Source organism: Siphateles boraxobius, unplaced genomic scaffold (genome assembly GCF_051911475.1).
Source record: "Siphateles boraxobius isolate OS27281-9 unplaced genomic scaffold, OSU_SipBor_1 33, whole genome shotgun sequence".
Classification (NCBI taxonomy): Eukaryota; Metazoa; Chordata; class Actinopteri; order Cypriniformes; family Leuciscidae; genus Siphateles; species Siphateles boraxobius.
In genome coordinates this window covers 9009591-9031133 of record NW_027508953.1, presented here as the reverse complement: position 1 = coordinate 9031133, position 21543 = coordinate 9009591, and the positions used below count along the sequence as shown (strand labels likewise).

The 21543-nt window shown below is 37.9% G+C and overlaps 1 protein-coding gene and 1 long non-coding RNA gene across 2 annotated transcripts; one reads left to right on the top strand and one right to left on the bottom strand.

The window, feature by feature from the left end:
- Nucleotides 1–989: 989 nt before the first annotated feature.
- Nucleotides 990–19297, bottom strand: LOC143701774 (uncharacterized). Its single transcript, XR_013190164.1, has 5 exons — nt 19221–19297; nt 7835–8042; nt 4225–4344; nt 1521–1591; nt 990–1429 (listed from the first exon to the last, which is right to left on the bottom strand). It is a non-coding gene; the product is annotated as an uncharacterized LOC143701774 (long non-coding RNA).
- sall3b (spalt-like transcription factor 3b) lies at nt 10411–21215 on the top strand. The gene is made up of 4 exons (XM_077195357.1): nt 10411–10983; nt 14615–17539; nt 18739–19082; nt 19486–21215. The coding sequence occupies exons 1-4, from the start codon at nt 10902–10904 to the stop codon at nt 19879–19881; spliced, it is 3747 nt and encodes a 1248-aa protein (XP_077051472.1). The 5' UTR covers nt 10411–10901; the 3' UTR covers nt 19882–21215.
- Nucleotides 21216–21543: the final 328 nt, after the last annotated feature.

Genomic DNA, 21543 nt, shown 5'->3' with positions numbered 1-21543 from the left:
AAGCGCTCTTACTGTACCAGACTATTGAGGATTACCTCTATAGACCGTAGACTAGATAGAAAGAACCTCGCCGGCACCCTTGGCCTCTTCAAAAACACTTGGTGGAGGACAAAAACTTGTTTTTGTTCCCTTGGACAAAAATTAATTACTATTTTAATAACACAGCCAGACTTGGTGAAAATCGGCTTAGAGAAATGGTGATGTAATGATTGCTGGAGAGGAGTTTTGTAAGGGGCATTTGGGGGCTGCCTTGAGGGCCCTCCAAAATCTCTATTTGCCACATTGAAAAAGTGCACAAATCAAAGTGATCTGAAGGAAAATGAAACCCACACAGTAGGTTTAAGAAACCCCAGCTCATTGAGTGAATTCCTGTGTGTCGTTGTGACATCTGCACACAGTGTGTGCTTCCTTTACATCTCGCATAAACTCGTGCACTTCAGATTGCGCAGCTGAAAGAAATCAAGTGTGTTGAAATTTCACAAATGCAAATAAATTTTCCGTTTACCCCCATTTGAAGCACTTCGGGTTCGCGCTGGCCCGCCGAGTCTGCCGAGAACAAGAGGGAAAGTGATAAGCTCGTTTTTGATGAGCAACATTTCAATTTGCATGTGAACACACACGAATGGTGTTCTCTCTCTCTCTTTCCCTCCCTCGCTCTCTATTTTCTCTCCCACTCTCTCTCTTCCTGCCCCTTTCCCCTGACCGTGATTAATACACACATGTTGTACAAAGGGCTCCTTGTTAGCTTAATGGCAAGGCCTAAATGGAGACTTATATTTCCAGGATTATATCTGTATTCAATTGCAAATGATTTTTTGGGGGGACTTTTAATACCCTGCTCTCTTGTCTATGAATAATAGTATCATTTAAATGTAGCAGACACCTGGTGCAGGGAGGGGGGAGCTCAAGGCACCGAGTCTGGCTGGGCACTACTGCCAACTTCCCTCTTTCCCAGCCTTGCCTTATCCCCAACGACCAGCCTCCGATTTCACTCGCTTACCTTCAAATGCCATGCACTTGAAACTTTATTCTCCCTTCGGTAAAAAACGCAGGCTCTCCTGAAAGGGAGAGAGGGATGTAAGAAAGAAAAAAAAGCTGAAGAGATTTAAAAGAGGGAGGAAAGAAATTCTTATCAATCTTTTCTTAGATTTGGGGAAAAGTCATCTGAAGGAGCCGTGTAATGTTTCAAGGGACCCTTCCAATTAAATACTTAAAAAAAGGTACAATAACAGAAGCCTCTCCTATACTCAACGGAGACATTAATGCTCTTTTGTTGATTTATTGTACATTACCTTCTGAGGCAGAAGCGAAACAGGGGGTACTTTAGACGGGGGAGCCATTTGTATGCACCCTGCGTCTGTCCCGTGCACAATCCGGCCTGTATTGCGTTTTGCAAATTTATACCAGGATGTTGGTTTAGAGTGTTTCCCTGAAAAAAGGAAAAGTTTTTCAAGTAAGTGTCTGCTTTCATGAGCACAAGTGACTGAAGCTTACAAACAAAGCTTTGTTTCAAAACTCACAGATGTATGGCCGGAGCATGCTTTTGTCCTCCAACCCTGAGATTTTTTTCTTTTTTTTTCTTTTAGATTTTCTGGACAGGGAGAAAAATACTGGTGAGTACAGATATTAGCCTAAGCTTTCCCAGGGTTATATTTTCCCTTAAGAGCTAGTTTTCGAGCGTAGAAAAGGGTGAACATTTTTTTCTTGTTCTCAGCACTTTAGCTAATGGGAAACAATTAAAATAACCAATGTTCCTTATTTGTGAGGAACATTGTTCCCGCTTTGTATCAAGGATCGGCCAAATTAATAAATGTAGATTTTTATATTAAACATGAAAGCATTAAATATAAAATAATGTACAGTCTCAGAGAATTTTATTCTGGCAAACATTTATAAAGTTTAAATTAAAGCATAACAGAAAACCTTGAAAAGAATATCTAAGTGCACCACTTTTATTTTGGAAAGACCAGCCAAATATTGTTTTTTAAAATGGTGGCTGATATCAACACCTCACATTTACATTCTTTCTTCCTCAAAAGTTTTGTCGGAGTCCGTTAGCTGTACGCGAAAAGCATGTGTTGAGACTCGGCTTGCCAACACTTCTTTTGTTGTGTCTAGACTACAGGAAATGCAAAATTGCATTTGTTTACAACCGTTAGGAAGTCAAAGCCAAGGCAGCGATTAAAGAGCTGCTCCCAGGGGGGAAAAAAAAGGCTTGAACACGGAGCACAGATTTTCTTAAGAAAGAGAGGGCGAGAAAAAACACAGGAATATACGAAGAAGGACTGCCTCATAAAAACATCTGTAAATCTTATCGCACTGAGTTTCATTGTTTTTATTCACTGTCCTGACATTTGCTCCTGAAGCTTGTAAGTGCTGCTGTTTTCAGATCTAATCTCGAATCAGTCATTCTCTCAGCTTTCTTAATGAGTCACATAAGGATGTGAGGGGAGGAAGTCGATCCCTAACCAGAAATTTCAGGTTACCACAGTAGTAGCCTTCACTTCAATTTTTTCTATTTTAAGAATGCTCTTCCACAATGTGCGGATTACGGCCTGTCATCTACACACCACCGCCTGCTTCCATTTGTTTGTTTAAGTTCCTGACCATGTCTCACATATGGGACTTTACGTTTTTCACCGTTTGGGAAAATAACAGTGAACCTTGTTCTATGTTAACAGTGCAGTGAGATATGTGTTTTTTCTGTGCCATGAGAATTAGTTGATATGACTGAGCTTCACCAATTCAATGTCGGACCAGACAGACAGCAAACACTACACTGTTGACTGACTGTGTCTACGTACTTTACACTGTCTGGCTATTCTGCTTATTCACTTAAGTAACAAAGTTTTATTTTAATTGTCAAGGCTGCCGAAAAAAACAACTACAGTGACCCAAAAAATTAATTGGTAACTTCAAGGAATTAGTTACAAAATATCAAACCAAGTAGCAAGAAATGATGCCAGACATTTTCTCAGAACTAACTTCACTTTTCTATCCAAGTTCTGCAATGACTTTAAAATAACTCGTCTCAAGATCATTTTTAGTGGATTGTATGAAGTCAGTTCCTCTCAAGTTCACAAAGGTGTACTAGGAGAGTATCACAGTTTGAGGGGCTGTTTACACGACACCGTTTTCAGCTAAAAACTTAAAACTTTTTATGCGCTTTGCGTATCTATCACGTGTTCAGTCTATAGTGTTTCATAATCATCTAATGGTCTGGCAGCAGAACACAGCGTTTTAGTCCTTTTTGGGGATCCATGTGAATGGGGATCGTTTTGACAATGGTGTCGTCTGTACGAAACTCAAAGGAAAAACTTCTCCGTTTTAAGCATATCATTGTCATATATACGTGCCCTTATTCAGTTTGGACTTTGTTTTCCCGTTTGCACCATTTCCTGCCACTAGTTCGTTGTCATGGTTTCTGATTTGAGTCCTCATCGCTGTCAGCTGTGTGTTGTTAATCACCTCATTTGCACCTGTATTTAAGTTCCCTTGTTTCTGTTTAATGTTGTTGGGTCTCGTCTTGAATACGGTTGTATTGGATTGTTTGCCTCTATGTTGGAGTTACCCTGTGTGGATAATTAAAAACTGCCTCTTGACTCTCATCTTCATGTGTTTTTACAACTGTTACGACCCCCGAATTAGCCTAGGGGTTCGGGAGTCCAACATTTAAATGCGACATTAAAGAGGGACATATATAAGCCATGGTTTGTACAAAAGACAAAAATCATTTTCTAATTTAAAACAACAACTTTAAAACAAAGTGAAATACTTTGATTGAAAAGTGTCCAAATAGAAAAACCTTTTTGGGCCTAATTATGGAATTTCTATAAAATAAATGTATCACAATGTGCATGCACATTTAAGCCAATCAAGAATTTGGAAAGGACACAATCTGAAACGATCTTGTTCTTGTGTTTTGAAGTCTCGAGAGCACCTCTACTGGACAGAATTGTTTCACATGCCCAGTTTGTTAAAATAAGTGTTACGTATATATGGAAAAAAATATTTGATAATTTCACGAGGACAAGCTATAGTCTCAGCGCATTCAGAGAAAGCTTTGCCTCCGTTTACATAATAGTGCGCATAGAGAAACAGGAAGTGCCCTGAGTGACCTATAACAGCTGATTTAATGCTATTTTTATCTATTTTTAAACAAAGCTTTCAGACCATAGGTTTATCAGATCTAATAGTGTGATATATGTAAGATGTATTCCTTACACTGAAAGCATTTCGAGAACATCCAATAGAAGAGCATCTTATAGGCTATATTGAGGTAATCTCAGGTCCTCTTCCATCAGGGACATGTATGGTGACTTCTCTGCGGTTTGCCTCAAGCGTCTGTTTAAGACATGGAGAGGAAGTCACTATTTCGGAGAGTTTACACAGATGGAGCCCACTCTTCAGTCAACACTCACATAAAAATCGAGCAAAGGCTTGTTTTTTCTTTTAATTTCAGTGTACACAGATGCTTATGGCGACATAGAGGTGCCACAGTTTGTTATGAACAAGCAAACGTATACAGGGAGTTAGGCTTAGTCATAAAATACTATGGATGATTATTATTTTCATGTAAAGACACCGTAAATCATAACAGATCTTGATTATCATTCAAATCAGTTTTTCTGTGTGACCACATTTGTAACACGATAGTTCTTTACAAGCCAGTTTAGATCTCATTACACAAATCAGACAGATCTTTTACTGTACTGTTCAGGTCAGTGTGACTTTTGTTATTCATTCTGCCATTAAATTAATGTTAGACTTTGCCTTTCGGTTGCTTAAGTGAGCGCCTCCTGGTTTACTGAACTTTTGTCTGTGGTTTTACAGCAGAATGCTGGGAGACTCACATAAGAGGTGACTCATAAACCAGGCATACACGTCCGCTAGTCACCGTTTGTTTACTTCTGACAACTCTTTACAATCGTTAACTGTAAATGTCACATGCATCTGTGATCTGAGGCCAGTGGCACGCAAGAGATTGTGCCATTCATTTCTTTTACTTTGTCAAGACAGCAACAATCATGGCCCCGAGCACCTTTAGTTTATGCATTCAGAGGACTATTCAATGGCAACAGGCTTAAGTCAAAGCCACTAGATGATGAATGATCATGCTAACCTGGTTTTGCATCTCTCTCAGCATGTTCAGGGAAACAGCTTCCTAATCGTTATCTTGTCCCCAGCCTCCAACTGAGAGAGTAATTTTGGACATGGAAGGTTAGATGTCCTCCCATATGCTCCTTTATTGAGCTGTCAGTGAGGTTTGACTTACAGTTTTGTCACAGTGTCGAATACATCCAAACTCAGCAAAACAAAAACACACACGTCACACTTAACATAACTGTTACAATTGGTAATTTCCACATTGTTAATTTTTTGCTATTATAACCAATCTTATACTGGCCAATGATCCTTTTTTTCTTCGTCTGGATCTATAAAAATTAACTAATTTCATACATACACCAATCAAATGACATGAATACACCTTTATAACAATATTTTTTCAACTTCCTGAATTCATTTTTATTTTTGTTTCTGTATATTAAAGTCAAAAAGGTTGTAGTGTGGGCAGTTTCCCTGGCAGATTTGAACTTTGGCATAAAGAATAAAATAAATCAAATAAAAAAGCAGTGAAGCATTTTTGTTTCAAAGTATTATTTTTTAAAACACTTCTGTCTGCCGAATCAGAAACAGTGTAGTGTAACCAACATGAAACAAGTCATTTTGTTGTCATGTGACAAGAAAACAACAAACCAGTAAACTTTATCACAGACACTGTAGACTCTTATAACTCTTTCAAGGTCAGTAAGTTTTTAAATATATTATTTTTTTAATGATTACATATGATATAAGTAAAAATAAATATTTTTTTTTACCTTGACAATATGTTTGAAAACTTTTTAAAACCAAATTCTCATGTGTATAAATATTTATGTGTATATTTTATTCCATTACTTTTTACATGATATTTAACCACAATTAAACAAGTTGAACATGGTAATACAATATAATAATAACAATAATAATAATAATAATATAAATACATAAAATAATATAATAAAAAAATAAAGTAAAAAATTAAATAATAAAATGAATTAAAAAGTACATTTCTATCAACTTGCCAAATTGTATTTGTAATTTGATTTTTTAAAGATTTCTCAGTTTCATCATCTCTGACATCCTTATTTCTCATTGACCTTAATATGTGTTGCAAAGACACATGTAAACAATCCAACAGTGATTTCAACTAACACTTTTTAGTTAACTTTACTTAATGTCTTAACTTAATTGTAAAAAAAATCTAGTAATCTGTACTATTCACATACTATGCTTTGTTTACTCAGAAAACCCAATTTTGGATTTATTTTACTAAAATGTTTTTAGTCACCATTATGGCGATTATGATCCCTTTTGTTTGGGCACTTGGAACTTCATTTATACTATTGTAATTATCTTCCCATTGATGGAGCGATGCAACAAGAAATCAGTTATTCGGTGTCAAAGGAAGAAAAGAGTGTGTGTGTGTGTGTGTGTGTGTGTGTGTGTGTGTGTGTGTGTGTGTGTGTGTGTGTGTGTGTGTGTGTGTGTGTGTGTGTGTGTGTGTGTGTGTGTGTGTGTGTGTGTGTGTGTGTGTGCGCTAACACCTTGTGAAACTTTTAATTGGGTTTATATAATCCCTCTATATTTGTGACAATCTTGTAATTGATCATGCTCGAGTCACACACAAAATTCAACATTCAGCATGCAAAACACAACAATGGTAACAATTAAAATTTATTTAAAGTAAATTATCAAGTACTCTCTACAGTTATTTTTTAGTTACTAGAACTCTTGTGTAAGTGAACTATACTAACTAAGCATTTGTCAGTACCACATACTATTCCTATTTCACTTTACACTTTACTTTTTAAAGGCAATCGGTTTGCATGCCTTTTTTAAGTAAGTCTAACTAATTCGATTTTACAGTGTAATATATTCCCCATCAGGACCATCAGGCAACATTGCATTACTTCACATTGATCTGCCAACTAATGCGCAGATATTATATTTGTATAAAATATGCCCTGTATATTTTATTGTATCTCAATAGTATATTTCTAAATCCACAGACTGTCCATCTCTAACATTAGTTTTACCCTTGGATTAGATTTCACATCCTATGTCAGAAGATACTTCCTGTGAAGCGTTCAGAGAATCTGAGCTGATGGAGATTAAACTCATTCGTTACATGCTTTTCCTCTATATCATGCCAATAAATGCTAATAGCAGGGTCTGTTCTTTTTCAGGTCATAAATGTAAGAGAATTACTTTGCGCCTGAAGTCTTCCCTCTGCCATCTCAGACTCCACACACTCACAGCCAGTAATTAACTACTGTTTTTACTGGCTTTACTCTTGTTTTTGCTCGTTATTCCCTCGAGAACATAGAATACATAATATCCTGTTTGTGCCTAAAATTTGCTGTCTTTCATAAAAATAGTCGGTTGTCATGGCGACTCGGGTTAACAGAACTGAAACATCTTCTTTGCACGGTTGTTTACAAAGCAAAAACTTTGTGTACGTATTCAGCGAAGCGCTTTTGCAGAAGTGTTTGTAAATGACCGTAAGTATGGGGGGGAAATCACTACATGTGGTTGCATATCAAGGCACACAAAGCAGCGAGAGTACTGATTTCCATTCTGCTTTGTTGCGTATATAGAGAAAAAGTACAACAGTATTTTGTACCAGACTGTACCACGGTATCGCCAAGGGACCCGTATCTCACGGCTAAAAACGTTTATTTCGCCTTAGATGTATCAGGTCCAACTGGCCCCACAACAGACCCTGACTCACCCCTCATACATTGAGATTCAGTTTCTTTTCCCAGCTCAAGTCTCTCCCGCTCGTGTCAATCACAGGCTTTATTGGTGGAAGCGGACCTGACACCCCGGACCTCATGTGAAACCATGGTCGACAGGAGGCAATAAGCCGGAGAATAGCAGCCATCTCAAAGTAGTCCTCCATTTAGCAAGTGCTTTTTTTTGCTCTCTTTGCTCCAGTCCTGCATTAAAGATAGAGAAGAGAAATCAATAGAGGTTCACAGCATTAGATAAAAGTCGCGGACTTGAGAAGCAGCCGTGTTAGATGTGGTAAATTAAACCAATCAGAAATTTCCAGAGGCCCTCGGCACACAGAACAGTGCTATCTCACATCTGTCCATCTCACTGCCCCGTCTCTGCTTTGTTTGTTCTTCATGTAGTTTCGCCCTGACACTTCATTTGTTGATCTATCTGAGATGATGTGCTTTATACTCAGAGTCAAACCCTCTTCATCGTGTTTAGAGTAGGGAAAGATGTTTTTTAGCTGTGGGATATGTTCTTGGTTAAAAAGCTACATCCGGGGCTTAAAGGAACATAGAAATGTTGAAAAATCCGTGAAAAGATTTCTAAACATGATTTCGTTTTAATGGACAGAAAATGGAAAAATCTCTACAAACACACAGACTTGGACAGAATTCTTCCTTTTTTCCAGCAGAACACAACTCAGCAGTTTTCTGCACCAACTGAAACATTATTATTTATTTTTTTTATTAAAAGCTAAGATGTTCATCATACAAATGTTTGTGAAGATATAATCTGAGATTACCAGGTGAGACGGTGATGTAGAGTAGAAAAAGCTATATCTGTGACGATTCATTTAAATCAGACTTGTCTCATTCTTGTGAAAGCAGATGGGGAATGTGATGAAAAACAGCATGAAAAATAAAACAAAAACACAATTAACAACAGCACAGGCAAAAATTCCCTGTGGGAAACAATTTTAAATATTTTGTCCTTCTAGGCGCTCATCTTCATCTGATCATTTTGTTTCATTTAGAAAAGCCCATTCCTAATCCTACATGGCATGGATAACAGAAAAGCCGGGATAACAGCAGCCGTTTTAAAGACTTCCCTTGGGGGTGGATTTTGACAATTCCCACCACTTTGTAATTTTATTGATAATGAAGAGGATGGCGAGGAAGGGACTTTTGATTTTTGCCAGAAAAGCTAGTTAAGGACAATCAATAGTACATCATTGGGAGAGTTTTGTGATAAAAGCCCTCGGTTACCCTGGCAATCCATCACTTGGCCATACAGATAGGTCAAACGAAATTATATTGCGCTTATCTCTCTACACCAGAAGAGTAACAGAGACGCCGATCAATAGGCTTATATATTGTTCTACTTGTGTTGTAATGGAAATGATGTATCGCTGATTTAGAGCCCTTTGGCCGCTATACACCAGCGATACTGGTCAGATGTGAATGCTGTCTGATCCCATGAGAGCAGCTCAATATCATGATAGACACATAACTGAAGTTTTACTGTGTTAAATAACGTGCTACACCACAGATCAAAAAATAAGTGCTATATCCTATTTTTTTTTTTTTTGGTTCCTTTTAAATTCAGTAGGCTATCATAACATAGGCTATGTGAAGTTATGTGAAAGGTTAACAGGAAAAAGAGCAGGTTGAATAGGGGTTCATCATGATATCCTAGTGGTCGCCTAATGCAATAAGCTTACACACAGCCCTTCTGCATTTCTCCAGGACTTCTGCTGGGTTTTACACGCACATTTTCAGCTCAATATCAGCGAACACTCGTTTCAGTGCAGCTCCTACATCAAGACATCCACCTTATAGGACTCTGAATCTGCAAGAAAGCGCATAGTTTTGAATTGGATGAACTATTTGGAGTATGTGTCCTCGGTATGAGTGAGAAGCAGACGGAGAACAGAGAACAGAACGAACAGTGTGTGTTGTCAATAGCCTGCTTAATAAACAGTCTGCGAATCATTCAATAACAGTCTGCGAATCATTCAATAACAGTCTGCGAATCATTCGATAACGTTCTCGACGTGCCATCCGTAGGCTAACTTTCTGGATTTTCCACGCGCGCGCGTGGTTCGTCTCGCCAACCGAATCCTTTCGTTTTTTCCTTATACAAAAACTTTAAAAAAATAAAAATAAACGTGGAAAGTAAAAAAAAAAAATCTGTGTAGTGTGTAAATGTAGGCTATAGGAAGCCATAAATGCTGGCATTTACTTTTGTTTTGCGACGTACCGTCCCATACAGATTCAAACGGAAAGCGCTGGAGCAGCATACTGTTGCTATGGTGACCTCCTCAGGCGAACCAGACTTTAGCGATTGTCTAGTGCACTCTAATCTAACTTTTGTGGTTAATGAAACATTGTTTGAAAGAATATACATTTGAAAAACCCTAAACATTTTGTTTTGACGTTGACTCTGGGGGTTTAAGCTTTAATTACACTCCCAGAACCCCTCAAATAAAAACCAACCAAAAGCAATTATTATAATATATTCGCCTGTCAGAACAAACTTATCTTCCATTTAAAAAAATGAACAACTTATTTAAGAGAGGAATATGCTTAAACTAGAATCAATACACTCTGAAAGAGCCTGAGAGGTGCTTGACTGTTATTCATACTGTCATTTATTTGAAAAGAAGGCGTGTGAGCGTGACAAGACTGGTTTTCCGTACTTACGGTGATGTTTAACAAACTACGGATGGACTTTACGCCTTGTGAAGTGCCACCAGAGCTGTAGACGCACTTGTTTGCGTCCAGTTTGTGGTCCTACGTGAACAGAGAGCAAAAGGGGGAAAAGTGAGGAAGTGAAACGGGCTAATTACTCAGTCCATCCCTCATTTCCATATCCAAAGAGAGTGTCTACTGGCGCGCGGCCAATCCCTCATGCAGCGCAACGTAATACATGACCCTCTATCATTATAACGCCGACATGCGCAATCTGCACAACGGTAACAACATCTAATATCTCTTATTCACTGACCCCGGGACTGTACGGGACTGCCAGCGTCCGATGTTTCTGCAGATCGGAGCGCCGACGCGAAGCGCAGAGACATGTCCCGAAGAAAGCAAGCGAAACCTCAGCATCTCAGGTCGGACGAAGAAGGAACACAGTCGGACAAAAGTCCGGATAACGGTATGTGAATTGAAATACGAATCTTTTATTAGGCTCTTTAGATAGAAACAAGTTTCTTTTGTCAGAATTTCGCGATGTTAATTTTGAGTAGTGCCTAATACGATACCCTGACACGATAGCTTATAGGACATAGTCTAGAATGAACAATTTGAGAGAATCGGGGAATATAAAAAGAACTTGATTTAGCAAGCATGTAAACGATTCTGTGTTCAGTTCAAGCAGACTACGGAACTCAAGACAAAGTTTTACCCCCTTAAAAATATATATTTTTAATATAAAAGTTAGGGTTGTTCTTTAAAACACCGGTAAGTTCTCTAAAGAACCAGAAAATAAAAAGTAACTTGTGGTTGTCTTATGACATGATTGTAAAATTCTATTCGAACCTTTTTTTTTGTATAGTGTTTCACAAATCACAAGTGTGTTTATACAGTAAGTGTGTTTATATAGTAGGCTAGCCTACATGAAACCTACAAATATGTGCTTTCGGAAATTTCGTGTCAAACGTTGATTATGTGTCATTTGACAAAAATGCCAAACACTTTCCCCCCCCCACTAAATAATGCAGTCGTAATTTCTAGTCTTTCCAGTCTTGTAGATGTTAACTAACTATTTCAGTTAAATTCATTAGAAATAATTAAACATTTATGGACATAAAATGCTCTCATTATTTTTATTCAATTTGCTTAAATTGTTCACGTAGGCTATGCCCTATATTTATTTATTTATTTATTTCGTGTAGACTTTCAAAAATAGTTTGATTTAACAGGATTTAAAACGAATAATTAATTTTAATCAGTAACGGTAGATTAGAGTTGTGCATCTATTTGTGTTTTTGATAAAGCACCAAAATAAAAGATCTGCAAAACATACAAAAGTGTCCCATTGCAAGACCCAAACAAAACCTTCAACATTCGTCTGTTTGCGTGAGAATAATTCCTTTTGTCATGGTAATGAAGTTACTTATGAAAAAGCCTCACACTTGGTCTGGTGTAGAAGTTGTGTCTTTATTTAAATCGCGTTAAAGTATTTACTGCAACACAAAGATCGAACTAAAAGAACTGAATCAGGGTATGGGTTGAAATCAGACAGTGAAAGAAGTTTATTGTTCTTTAGATCAGTTTCTATCAGACGAATCCATTATAATCAGGCCTAATCTGTTAGAAGAGTAAAGAATTTGAAGTGAAAACCTGATGCAACAATATTGATGTAGAAATAATTAGCATAATGTTTAAATCTTGATTCTTGATCATTTAGCATACACAAATATATTTAAACTGTGGGTTGGTTTTCTTTATTATTTTTTTGTTAATAAATTATGGAATTATGCAATACAAATAATTGCATATGGGAGTTTTTTTTAAACTTTGAACAAATTAATTATTTTTTCAGAACATAAAACATCTGTTCTATGTATTCTGAAATTTAATAAAATTAATGTACAGTAAGTGCAGGAATTTCAGAGCAAGCTCAAACACACATGGGCATTTCAATAGGCTATTATTATCATTCAAAAAATATTATTAACAAACTTAAGTAACGTATTGCCTATATACTTTCACCATCTGCAATTAGTTAAAAGACTAATTGGCATACATAAATTTATTCATTTCTACTTAAATTAATTTTAAATTATGTTATATTCTAAATTAATTGAAAAATAAAAAATAAATCATGTTGATTTGACTTCAGAGTGTTATCCATGTCTGATAGGTACTTAGTTTTTGTTTTCTCTCATTTTGTCGACGTCCACACAATTGACTTTGGTGTTTGCCCTTGTTCGTCTTTCAGTTCGCCATTCATCAGGCCTCTACTGTAACGATTGTCTAATAGCATTTTAGCTTTCTTCTTTTGGGGTCTGGGAAATTTATTTTAAAACTCTTATGTTCTAACCTTTGTCTGTCTCATGTCGAAATGATCCAGCTAGCTAACAAAACCACGGTAACCAACTGAGCACCCTAGGAATCTCACAAGTTTTTTTCATCTTTGTAGAGGCAAATGTAGTAGGGCCCCACAAATGCCTTTTTTCTGATTGCTTTTTAAAAAAAAAAATCTCACTATCACAGTTTTGTCCGTCTTTTCACTGGGGTTTCGCCATTGTATATTTTTTTCTTTGTAAATTTGGACTATTCAGTGAATGCTAATATATGTGAACTAATGTATGAACATTTTAGGATGATTTGTGGCATGGCTTTAAGTTAATTGTTCGCCTCACTAGATCAGTTTCAGTTAGCTCTCACCTTTCGGTGTTAAGAGTTTTTCAGACCACCCACACAGTTACTGGAATTAGATGAACAAATGACCCACATTTTAACTCCTCTGAGGAAGGCTCACAAAAACTGAGAAGATACACAAACAACACCTGACCACAAAATTATTTGAGATGTTCTGTCATCCTCTTTTCACTCATTTCATTTCTCGCTGTCATTTTTCCAGAAATTTTTATCCAATATTATTCTTAAACCCTTATGTCATAAACATTCAGTGTGGCTATATCAAGGCGATAACGATGGGTAATCATACAGTGAATACACCTATAATCTTCCATGGCATCTTTTATAAAAAAATATATATAAAAAGAAAAAGAAAAAAAAAACACACACACACAAATAGAAACAGGCTGAAAATATAGGAAGATTTCTGTCTAGACTCACACACTTTGCCACCTCACTAAACCTTTTATGTGTAAAACTATTTCTGTTTATATTTTCCTCTGAATATTTCTGCATAAATTACTCAAAAACAACCCCTTAAGCGCTCACCAGTGAACCAATGACCTAAAACAGTTTGATGTAACCTAGGTATTTTATGTGCTGTCTAAATTCAAACATCAGAACAGAAATCTCATCAAATGCTGCTGATTTATTTTAAGACAAATATCATATTTTTGGCTCCCATGATCATTACACTTTGATTTTTTAACAACTTTTTTCAAGTTGTATATTCTTGCTCATTATTGATATACTCAATAATATTCTTTATATTTTACTGATCCCATGAGAAACTGGCGCTTAACAGATTTATTAAGATAGCACTGCAGGCTTTGACTTCGAGTGAAAGGACAGATTTTTTTTTCATTTTGACAGGTTTTTTTTCTTTTTTAAAAATGATCAAATATGGCATGATTTAAAACAGTTTGAAGTTAATTGTGCATGTTGACACTTTTAAAGCTGAACGTATTTTCCAAGGTTGCACATCTTTAGCAGTGAGAGATAAATGTTTCACTCAACAATGTCAAGTAGGGGAATTAGTTCTTCAAATTCATCAGGAAATAAGAGTGTTTGATAGCAATGGAGAGTCCAGATTAGTCAATCAAAGACTCAATTTGCCCTCAACTGACAGTGCAGCTGTGAATTGTATAAAAACATTGGAAATCAATATCCCCTATAGAATTTCATTAAGGTCCCGTATATTCAATAGATAGGTCGCATAATTTGATGGATTGTGCAAAGAAAATTATCGTCTGAGTCTTTGGAGCATGGGCTGAAAAAGAGGCTGGCTTTCAGTAATTGGTAAAGTGGTACAATTGATTTAGTTTATCTATATTGTTCACTCCTCCAAGAATAGCTGTGAAAAATCTATCATCTCTGAAATTTCTATTCACACGCTTTCTCTCTGTGTCTTTATTTTCCAGCACTTCGCTTGAGGGGAGGCGATGAGGAGGACAGCGGCACGGAGAGCCGCAGCGGGGGTGAAGAGACACACGTGTGTGAGAGGTGCTGTGCTGAATTCTTCAAGTGGTCCGAAATGCTGGAGCACCAACAGAAGTGCACGGAAGACCCCCCTGTGCTGATAGTAAAAGAGAATGAGGAGAAGACCATTTGCCGGCAATCACCTACAGAATCCCTTTTGAGTTCACACAGTGACTCAGCAGAAATGGAGGCTAGCGAGCTCAACTCCGAGCTGGCTGAGAAAGTCAACGAGATGCCTGAGGATACCCACATCATCGACCTGGATGAACAAATGGATATAAGTTTGCCCGAGCATAAAATATCATACCTCAGCCCTCTACAACTTGAAAATGAAAACCCCACCTCTTCTCCTGCACCACCTACAACCAATCACTATGACATGCCCAGCACCAATGTGACCCTGGAGATTCTTCACAGCACCCGGGTGGCCGTTGCTCAGTTTTCCCAGAGCATTCACTGTGCAGGGTCTGCAGGCAAGCTGAACTCAGCTGCGATACCCATGATTCTGGAGCAGTTGATCGCACTGCAGCAGCAGCAGGTTCAGCAATTGCAGCTCATTGAGCAGATACGCAGCCAGGTCGCTGTAATGAATAGGCAGCCTACGCAAGCCGCCCTTAATCCTGCCTCAAAAAGCCTGCCCTCTGACTCGAACACTTACAATTTCCAGGGCATCGCTCCACCCCCTGTACTTCCATTATCTGGGGTCATGCCTTCTGCAGTGAATGGGCATGCCTCTGTATCCCAGGCATCTATGCTTTCGAGACCACCGTTGCTGTCTTCCCAGCCTAGCAGTGGACAAATCGGCTCTAGAGCATTAGAGAGTGCCACTGCTTCCTTAACAAGCTCCAGCCCTCATATCTTCAGCTACAGCGGGGCTTCCCCGCTCTTACCCACTTGTAGTGGATCACTCTCTAACGTTAGGAACACCCAGTCCGTAAGCACTCCCAGTCCACTATCAGCTTGCCAGAGTAGCCTCCTTAGCCCTTCTGCCAACCTACCATTACTACCTCAAAGCCCTCCCAACGGAGTCATATTTCCCAATCCACTGGCCAGCATTGCAGCCACTGCCAGTGCATTAGACCCACTTGCTGCTATGATGAAGCACCGTAAGGGCAAACTGCCCGGCGTCTCCATTTTTGACAACAAGCCCAACTCTGAGGACCCATTCTTTAAGCACAAGTGTAGGTTCTGCGCTAAAGTGTTTGGCAGCGACAGCGCCTTGCAGATCCATTTGCGCTCACACACAGGTGAGAGGCCCTTCAAATGCAACATTTGTGGCAACCGTTTCTCAACAAAGGGAAACCTCAAAGTCCACTTCCAAAGGCACAAGGAGAAGTACCCTCATGTCCAGATGAACCCGTACCCAGTCCCAGAGTATCTTGACAATATCCCTACCAGTTCTGGGATTCCCTATGGGATGACTTTTCCTCCGGAGAAGGCAGGACCTACTTGGTTAGACAGCAAACCTGTTCTTCCAACTGTGCCATCCTCAATGGGTCTGCAGTTGCCGCCCACAGTACCAATTATTGAAAGCTTAAGTGATTCATTTACAAGCACACCCTCTGAAAGATCTCCACATAGGCCATCACCAGCCAGAGGTGAACTTGCCCCATCGTCACCCAATCCCACCGGCACTGAGACAGATATGTCGACCATTGCAGCCTCCCCTAAATCAATCAGAGAAGGAGAGATCTCACACAGCTTCAATACAGAGGAAGTGCACCTGCCATCAAACAGTATGACTAGAAACAGTAACAACCCCAACAGCCTTCTTTCACAATCCATGTCGACAGAAACACCTGTTAAGGGAAATGTATCAGAGTCCACTGATGTTCCTTCAGCTGTTAATAAGTCACCCTCTCCTCCACTCATCTCGGATCAGTTCAGGGCCAAGTTCCCATTTGGTGGTCTGCAAGACTCTATGCAAACATCTGAGACATCGAAGCTCCAACAGCTTGTGGAAAACATTGACAAGAAGATGATGGATCCCAATCAGTGTGTGATCTGCCACCGCGTGCTTAGCTGTCAGAGCGCGCTGAAGATGCACTACCGCATCCATACAGGGGAGAGGCCATTTAAATGCAAGGTTTGTGGACGAGCATTCACCACAAAGGGTAACTTGAAGACTCACTTTGGTGTCCACCGTGCAAAGCCTCCTCTTCGGATTCAACATTCATGCCCGATTTGTCAGAAAAAATTCACAAATGCTGTTGTTTTACAGCAGCACATACGCATGCACATGGGTGGGCAGATTCCAAACACTCCTTCGGCAGAAACCATCTACGAGAAAGACACAGATATGGAGAGTTTCGACAGCATGAGCACTTATGATGACGACTGTCTTGATGATATTTCATTTGAAGAAGAAGCGGATGTTGTGGAGAACAGTGAAAACACCCTGAGCTCTTTCTCAGACAGTCCACCACCTATCTCATCTCTGTCAACCAGTGTATCAGAATCTCAAAATGTAAGAAGTGACTCATCCATCAGTCTCAGCCAATCAAATGGAAAAAAGATGGTCAAGTACGGACCTATGGATAATGATCTTCATGCCCTGGGCTTGATCACCACTGGTGAGATGGAGAACCATAGCATGGGAACAAGATTAATGCCACATTCATCTAGTTCTATTCACATTCCACCCTATCTCAACAGTCAACCTGAAGGCCAACATGAGCACCCAGTCTCTCTGAACCTCTCCTCTAAAATCCCAGAGGAAACAGCTATAGTAAAATCTGAAACAACAGATTGTATTGCAGCAAATGCAGTCAACGGGGTGACTCTTAATCAAACAGGAATACAGCCTATTAAGTCTACAGTAAAGAAAGAAAACCCTTTCAACGTGCAATGTTTCAGCAAGGAACATGGTAAGCTTAAACTGCTATATGATAGCCATAAAACACCCTTAAAAATTGATTTGTTCAATGAGTTTAATTAAACTGGGCTAAAGCTTTTAGCTTAATTAAAGCTTTTCCACACAATTATTTTAGGTTAGCACAACAAGACAAGAATAACTGAAATAAGCATGTCAGGGCATGTCAAAACACCTCTAGGGCTCAGAAAATACCTTAGACCCCAGTGGGTTAAAACAAGTAATGTTTTGTTGAACGAACCTAAATTTAAGTTCTTGTAAATTCTAGCTAGCATTAGTGCATGTTAGCATACTAAATGTATATGTATTATTATATGTAATGCATGGAATGATCAAATAAGAAGAGATTGGTCTCAGTACTGTCAGTACTGACTGAAACAACACACACCATAGTCGTCATGTAGCCCACAACCTAAGAACAAGCTACACTCTTCAGCACATAAGTAACCACACAGAGACTATAACATAACATGAAACACTAATAAGTATTTTTCTTTACGCATAAACATCAAATAACTCTTAGATACCATTTACTTTCCTAATGCAGTCTATGTAAAGCATGTTGGGAATTAGAAGTCCACTGTCCAGTTAATAATGTCAACAAAAATGATTTATGAAGTCATAATACAAATAATTAAGTTAACGTCTGTTTTACAAATGTAAGTGATATGAACGTAATGAAATGAAGTTGTGGTAAAATATTCAAGAATTGTTTAACTTGTTTAACTTGGGCTTATTTTTAAATAAACTGAACAATCAGCAAAAATATATGTTTTTCTTTAGTGTAAATTTAATTACTTAAATGGTGAAGTTTTTTTTTCTAAATTCCTACCCTAGCTAAATATGCATATACAACTGTAAGCAAGCCGTATTCAATTCACCTGAAATGTGTAAACACTGTGGTGCTACACATTGCCCAGCATCGCAATATAGCTCAGTTAATTGTTCGAGTTTAGGGCTGGACTGGTCTGTTTGTTTAAGTAATGGAGGACAGGGGAGTGTTTGTACAATAAAGTAAAAAAAAATATTAATATATTTAAATGATTATTAATTATTACAAATTTTAAAAATATATTTTTGCAATTCTGTTAGGCTTTGCAAGGCCAGAAATGACAAATTTCCACGTAGTATTGCAGTATTTGTTTATTTGATTTCAGTGTTAATTTTTATTCTTATTTTTTATTTTATTCTCAGAAAATGCTCAAAGGTTTACTGAACAGGAAACAAAAAATTCGCCGACTGCAGTGAAACAGGAGATGAGTGCTTGCAGTAGACCATACATGCTAAAAGAAGGGCCTTTCCCTGCATTTGGCCTGCAGTCTCCCACCTCACGCTCTGAGGTGATGATACCGGGCGTCACCACACTCACTGGACCACCCCCTCCCCGACGGACCCCTAAGCAACACAACTGCAGTGCATGTGGGAAGAACTTCTCTTCTGCCAGCGCCTTGCAGATCCACGAGCGCACACACACAGGCGAAAAACCTTTCGGCTGCTCTGTCTGCGGTCGAGCATTCACAACCAAGGGTAATCTCAAGGTATGTGATCATTATTGATTATGTTATTTCAGATGTTCACTAATTCACAAGTATAATAATTAATACTTGTGAAATAGTGAACAGCTTATAAATTAAACAGATGCACTTTTCAAATCAGTTTTTATTTTATAATCTTACCAGTGTTGGAGTTGTGCATTGCTCCCAACATGTCAAAAGCTGTTGTGCACGTTTCCGTTTCAGTCCTCCACCATTCTGTCAATTAAAGACAAAAATAAATAAATAATAATAATAAACAACAATAATGCATATACACATGACGGTCATCACAACATCATGGTGGTCATTTTTTTAAAACATTCTTTACAGATTAATACACACATCTGCCACTAAGAGCGTACAAATATTTGTCATTGATTTCACTTTAATTTCTGTTTGTCAACAGGTGCACATGGGCACCCATATGTGGAATAACACTCCTGCCCGTAGAGGTAGACGACTGTCTGTGGAAAACCCAATTGCCCTTCTGGGCGGTGACGCCCTGAAATTCAGCGAAGCGTTTCAGAAGGATTTAGCAGCACGGGCCATGAATGTGGACCAAAACTTCTGGAGCCGATATGCAGCAGCTATAACTAATGGCTTAGCAATGAGGAACAATGAAATATCCGTCATTCAGAGTGGAGGAGTCCCCCAGCTTCCTGCCATTACTGTGCCCACGGACAAGGCTAGCACTGGAAACAGCCCACCAATCACAGCCATGGAAAAAACAGGCTTAGAAAGGGGTACTGGACAACACTTCTCCATGATGATTGAGGACAAAAAAGACATCGGAATCAATTAAAGTAAAGATGACATATTCTTTCTCCTTGCATAAGGAACATTGAAAATAAACGTGTCTTGATTTTTGAAAATCTGAATAAACTCTTTAGAATGTGCTTGATTCATGTGGGAAAAGATTCTTTATCTTATAATATAATGGCACTTGTTTTTTTATTTTATTGTTCAAACTGAGGCCATGGTTAGTTATTCAATTATGTCCACTGACTGAAACCTTACACTTGATTCAAGGGCATTGATTTGAGATAAAATTATTATTTTATGTTGTAAATATGTATTTTATTTTATTTTATTTGTTTTATCCTCTGATGTTGCTGTCAAACATTGCTCAATTCATGGGAAAGGGAACATGTTTGCATATATAATAGAAACTTTTAATTCCCACACTGTGGTCTTAATATAGCTACAACTGAAAGTATGTAACTTAAATCCCCGAGCAAAAGATAAAGAGACATTTCAGAGTTTTTGAAAAGAGATGTATTCTTCTTTGGCATCCCACTGCTTTGCTGCTATGCATTAGATGCAAACCGTTTATTTTCATGCAAATTAAGTACACCACCATGAAAGCTAGTGTCATTTTAGCTGCCATCAACAATCAAACATTTCATCTTATACCAGCCCATGTTATTATGTTATTAATTCCGATTATGTGTTTTATGCTATTTTCTGCCTTATTTACTTTTTTTTTACATGCAAAATTAATTAGTGGGCCAACATGAGACTATGAAGTATAATATGAATGTTAATAAAGATCTTGCATTAAAAACACCTTTACATTTCAGTTTAAAGTATAGTTATCAGGCCTTGTGATGCATCTGAACGTGTTGCGGGACTATTCTATTTCAAAATTTTGAAGTTTTTTCTTAAGAACAAACTAAATAAATGTTTCCAGAAACATTTTTGAACACGGGAAAAGAAAAAAAAGGGAAACAATATACTTGTCTGTAATGGTAGCTTATGTCTTATTTACTAAGGGTGTCATGTCAGGTCATTTTAGTGTTTTTAATTTTATTTTGTAGTGTTATTTTCCTTAAATAATATATTGTTTAGTGATGGGAGAAAAACATAAAAAAACATGAATGAGCAGTTTTTCATAAAATAGGTAATGGTGAAAAGGGACGGGGTATTTGATGTGTCCTCTGCATGAAAAAGAGACACTATTTTTGTACTCAGATATGTTATAATGAATAAAAAGTACACCAGGTTTTCTTTTCTGTCTGAACATCAGTATTTTTTCATGGAACAACTGAGGTGGTCTCTCAAACACACTGACTGAACTGGATTTATTTCGAAGATGCAATATTGCTGCCACCCTCAATAAATAAATCTCAAACAAAATATTTTGTTTGTGTCACCTTTTTACTGTATGAGAGTATATTTTTAGAGCATATGGGTTAAGGCTTCACTCTCTATCTCTTTCTGTCTTTCTTTGTGTGTCTGTGTTGAGACAAACTTTAGTCAGACATTGTTATTAATATTGTTATTTAAAAAAAAATTATTGGTCTCATTTGGGAAGTCAAACTTCAAAAACAGCAAGACAACAATGGTAAGATGCTTAGTGTGAAATAACCAAAGATAAACAATTCATTCAACCAAGTTAGATATTAAAATAGACTTAAATAAAAATAAAATACCTTCAAAACCATATTTTCAGATTACATCAGAT

What these genes read in the sequence shown, in the direction of transcription:
- sall3b (XM_077195357.1), top strand. Translation starts at nt 10,902, where the DNA reads ATGTCCCGAAGAAAGCAAGCGAAACCTCAGCATCTCAGGTCGGACGAA. An exon ending in ATGTTTCAGCAAGGAACATG is followed by an intron (nt 17,540 to 18,738) that starts GTAAGCTTAAAC and finishes TTTTATTCTCAG; the next exon opens with AAAATGCTCAAAGGTTTACT. An exon ending in CAACCAAGGGTAATCTCAAG is followed by an intron (nt 19,083 to 19,485) that starts GTATGTGATCAT and finishes GTTTGTCAACAG; the next exon opens with GTGCACATGGGCACCCATAT.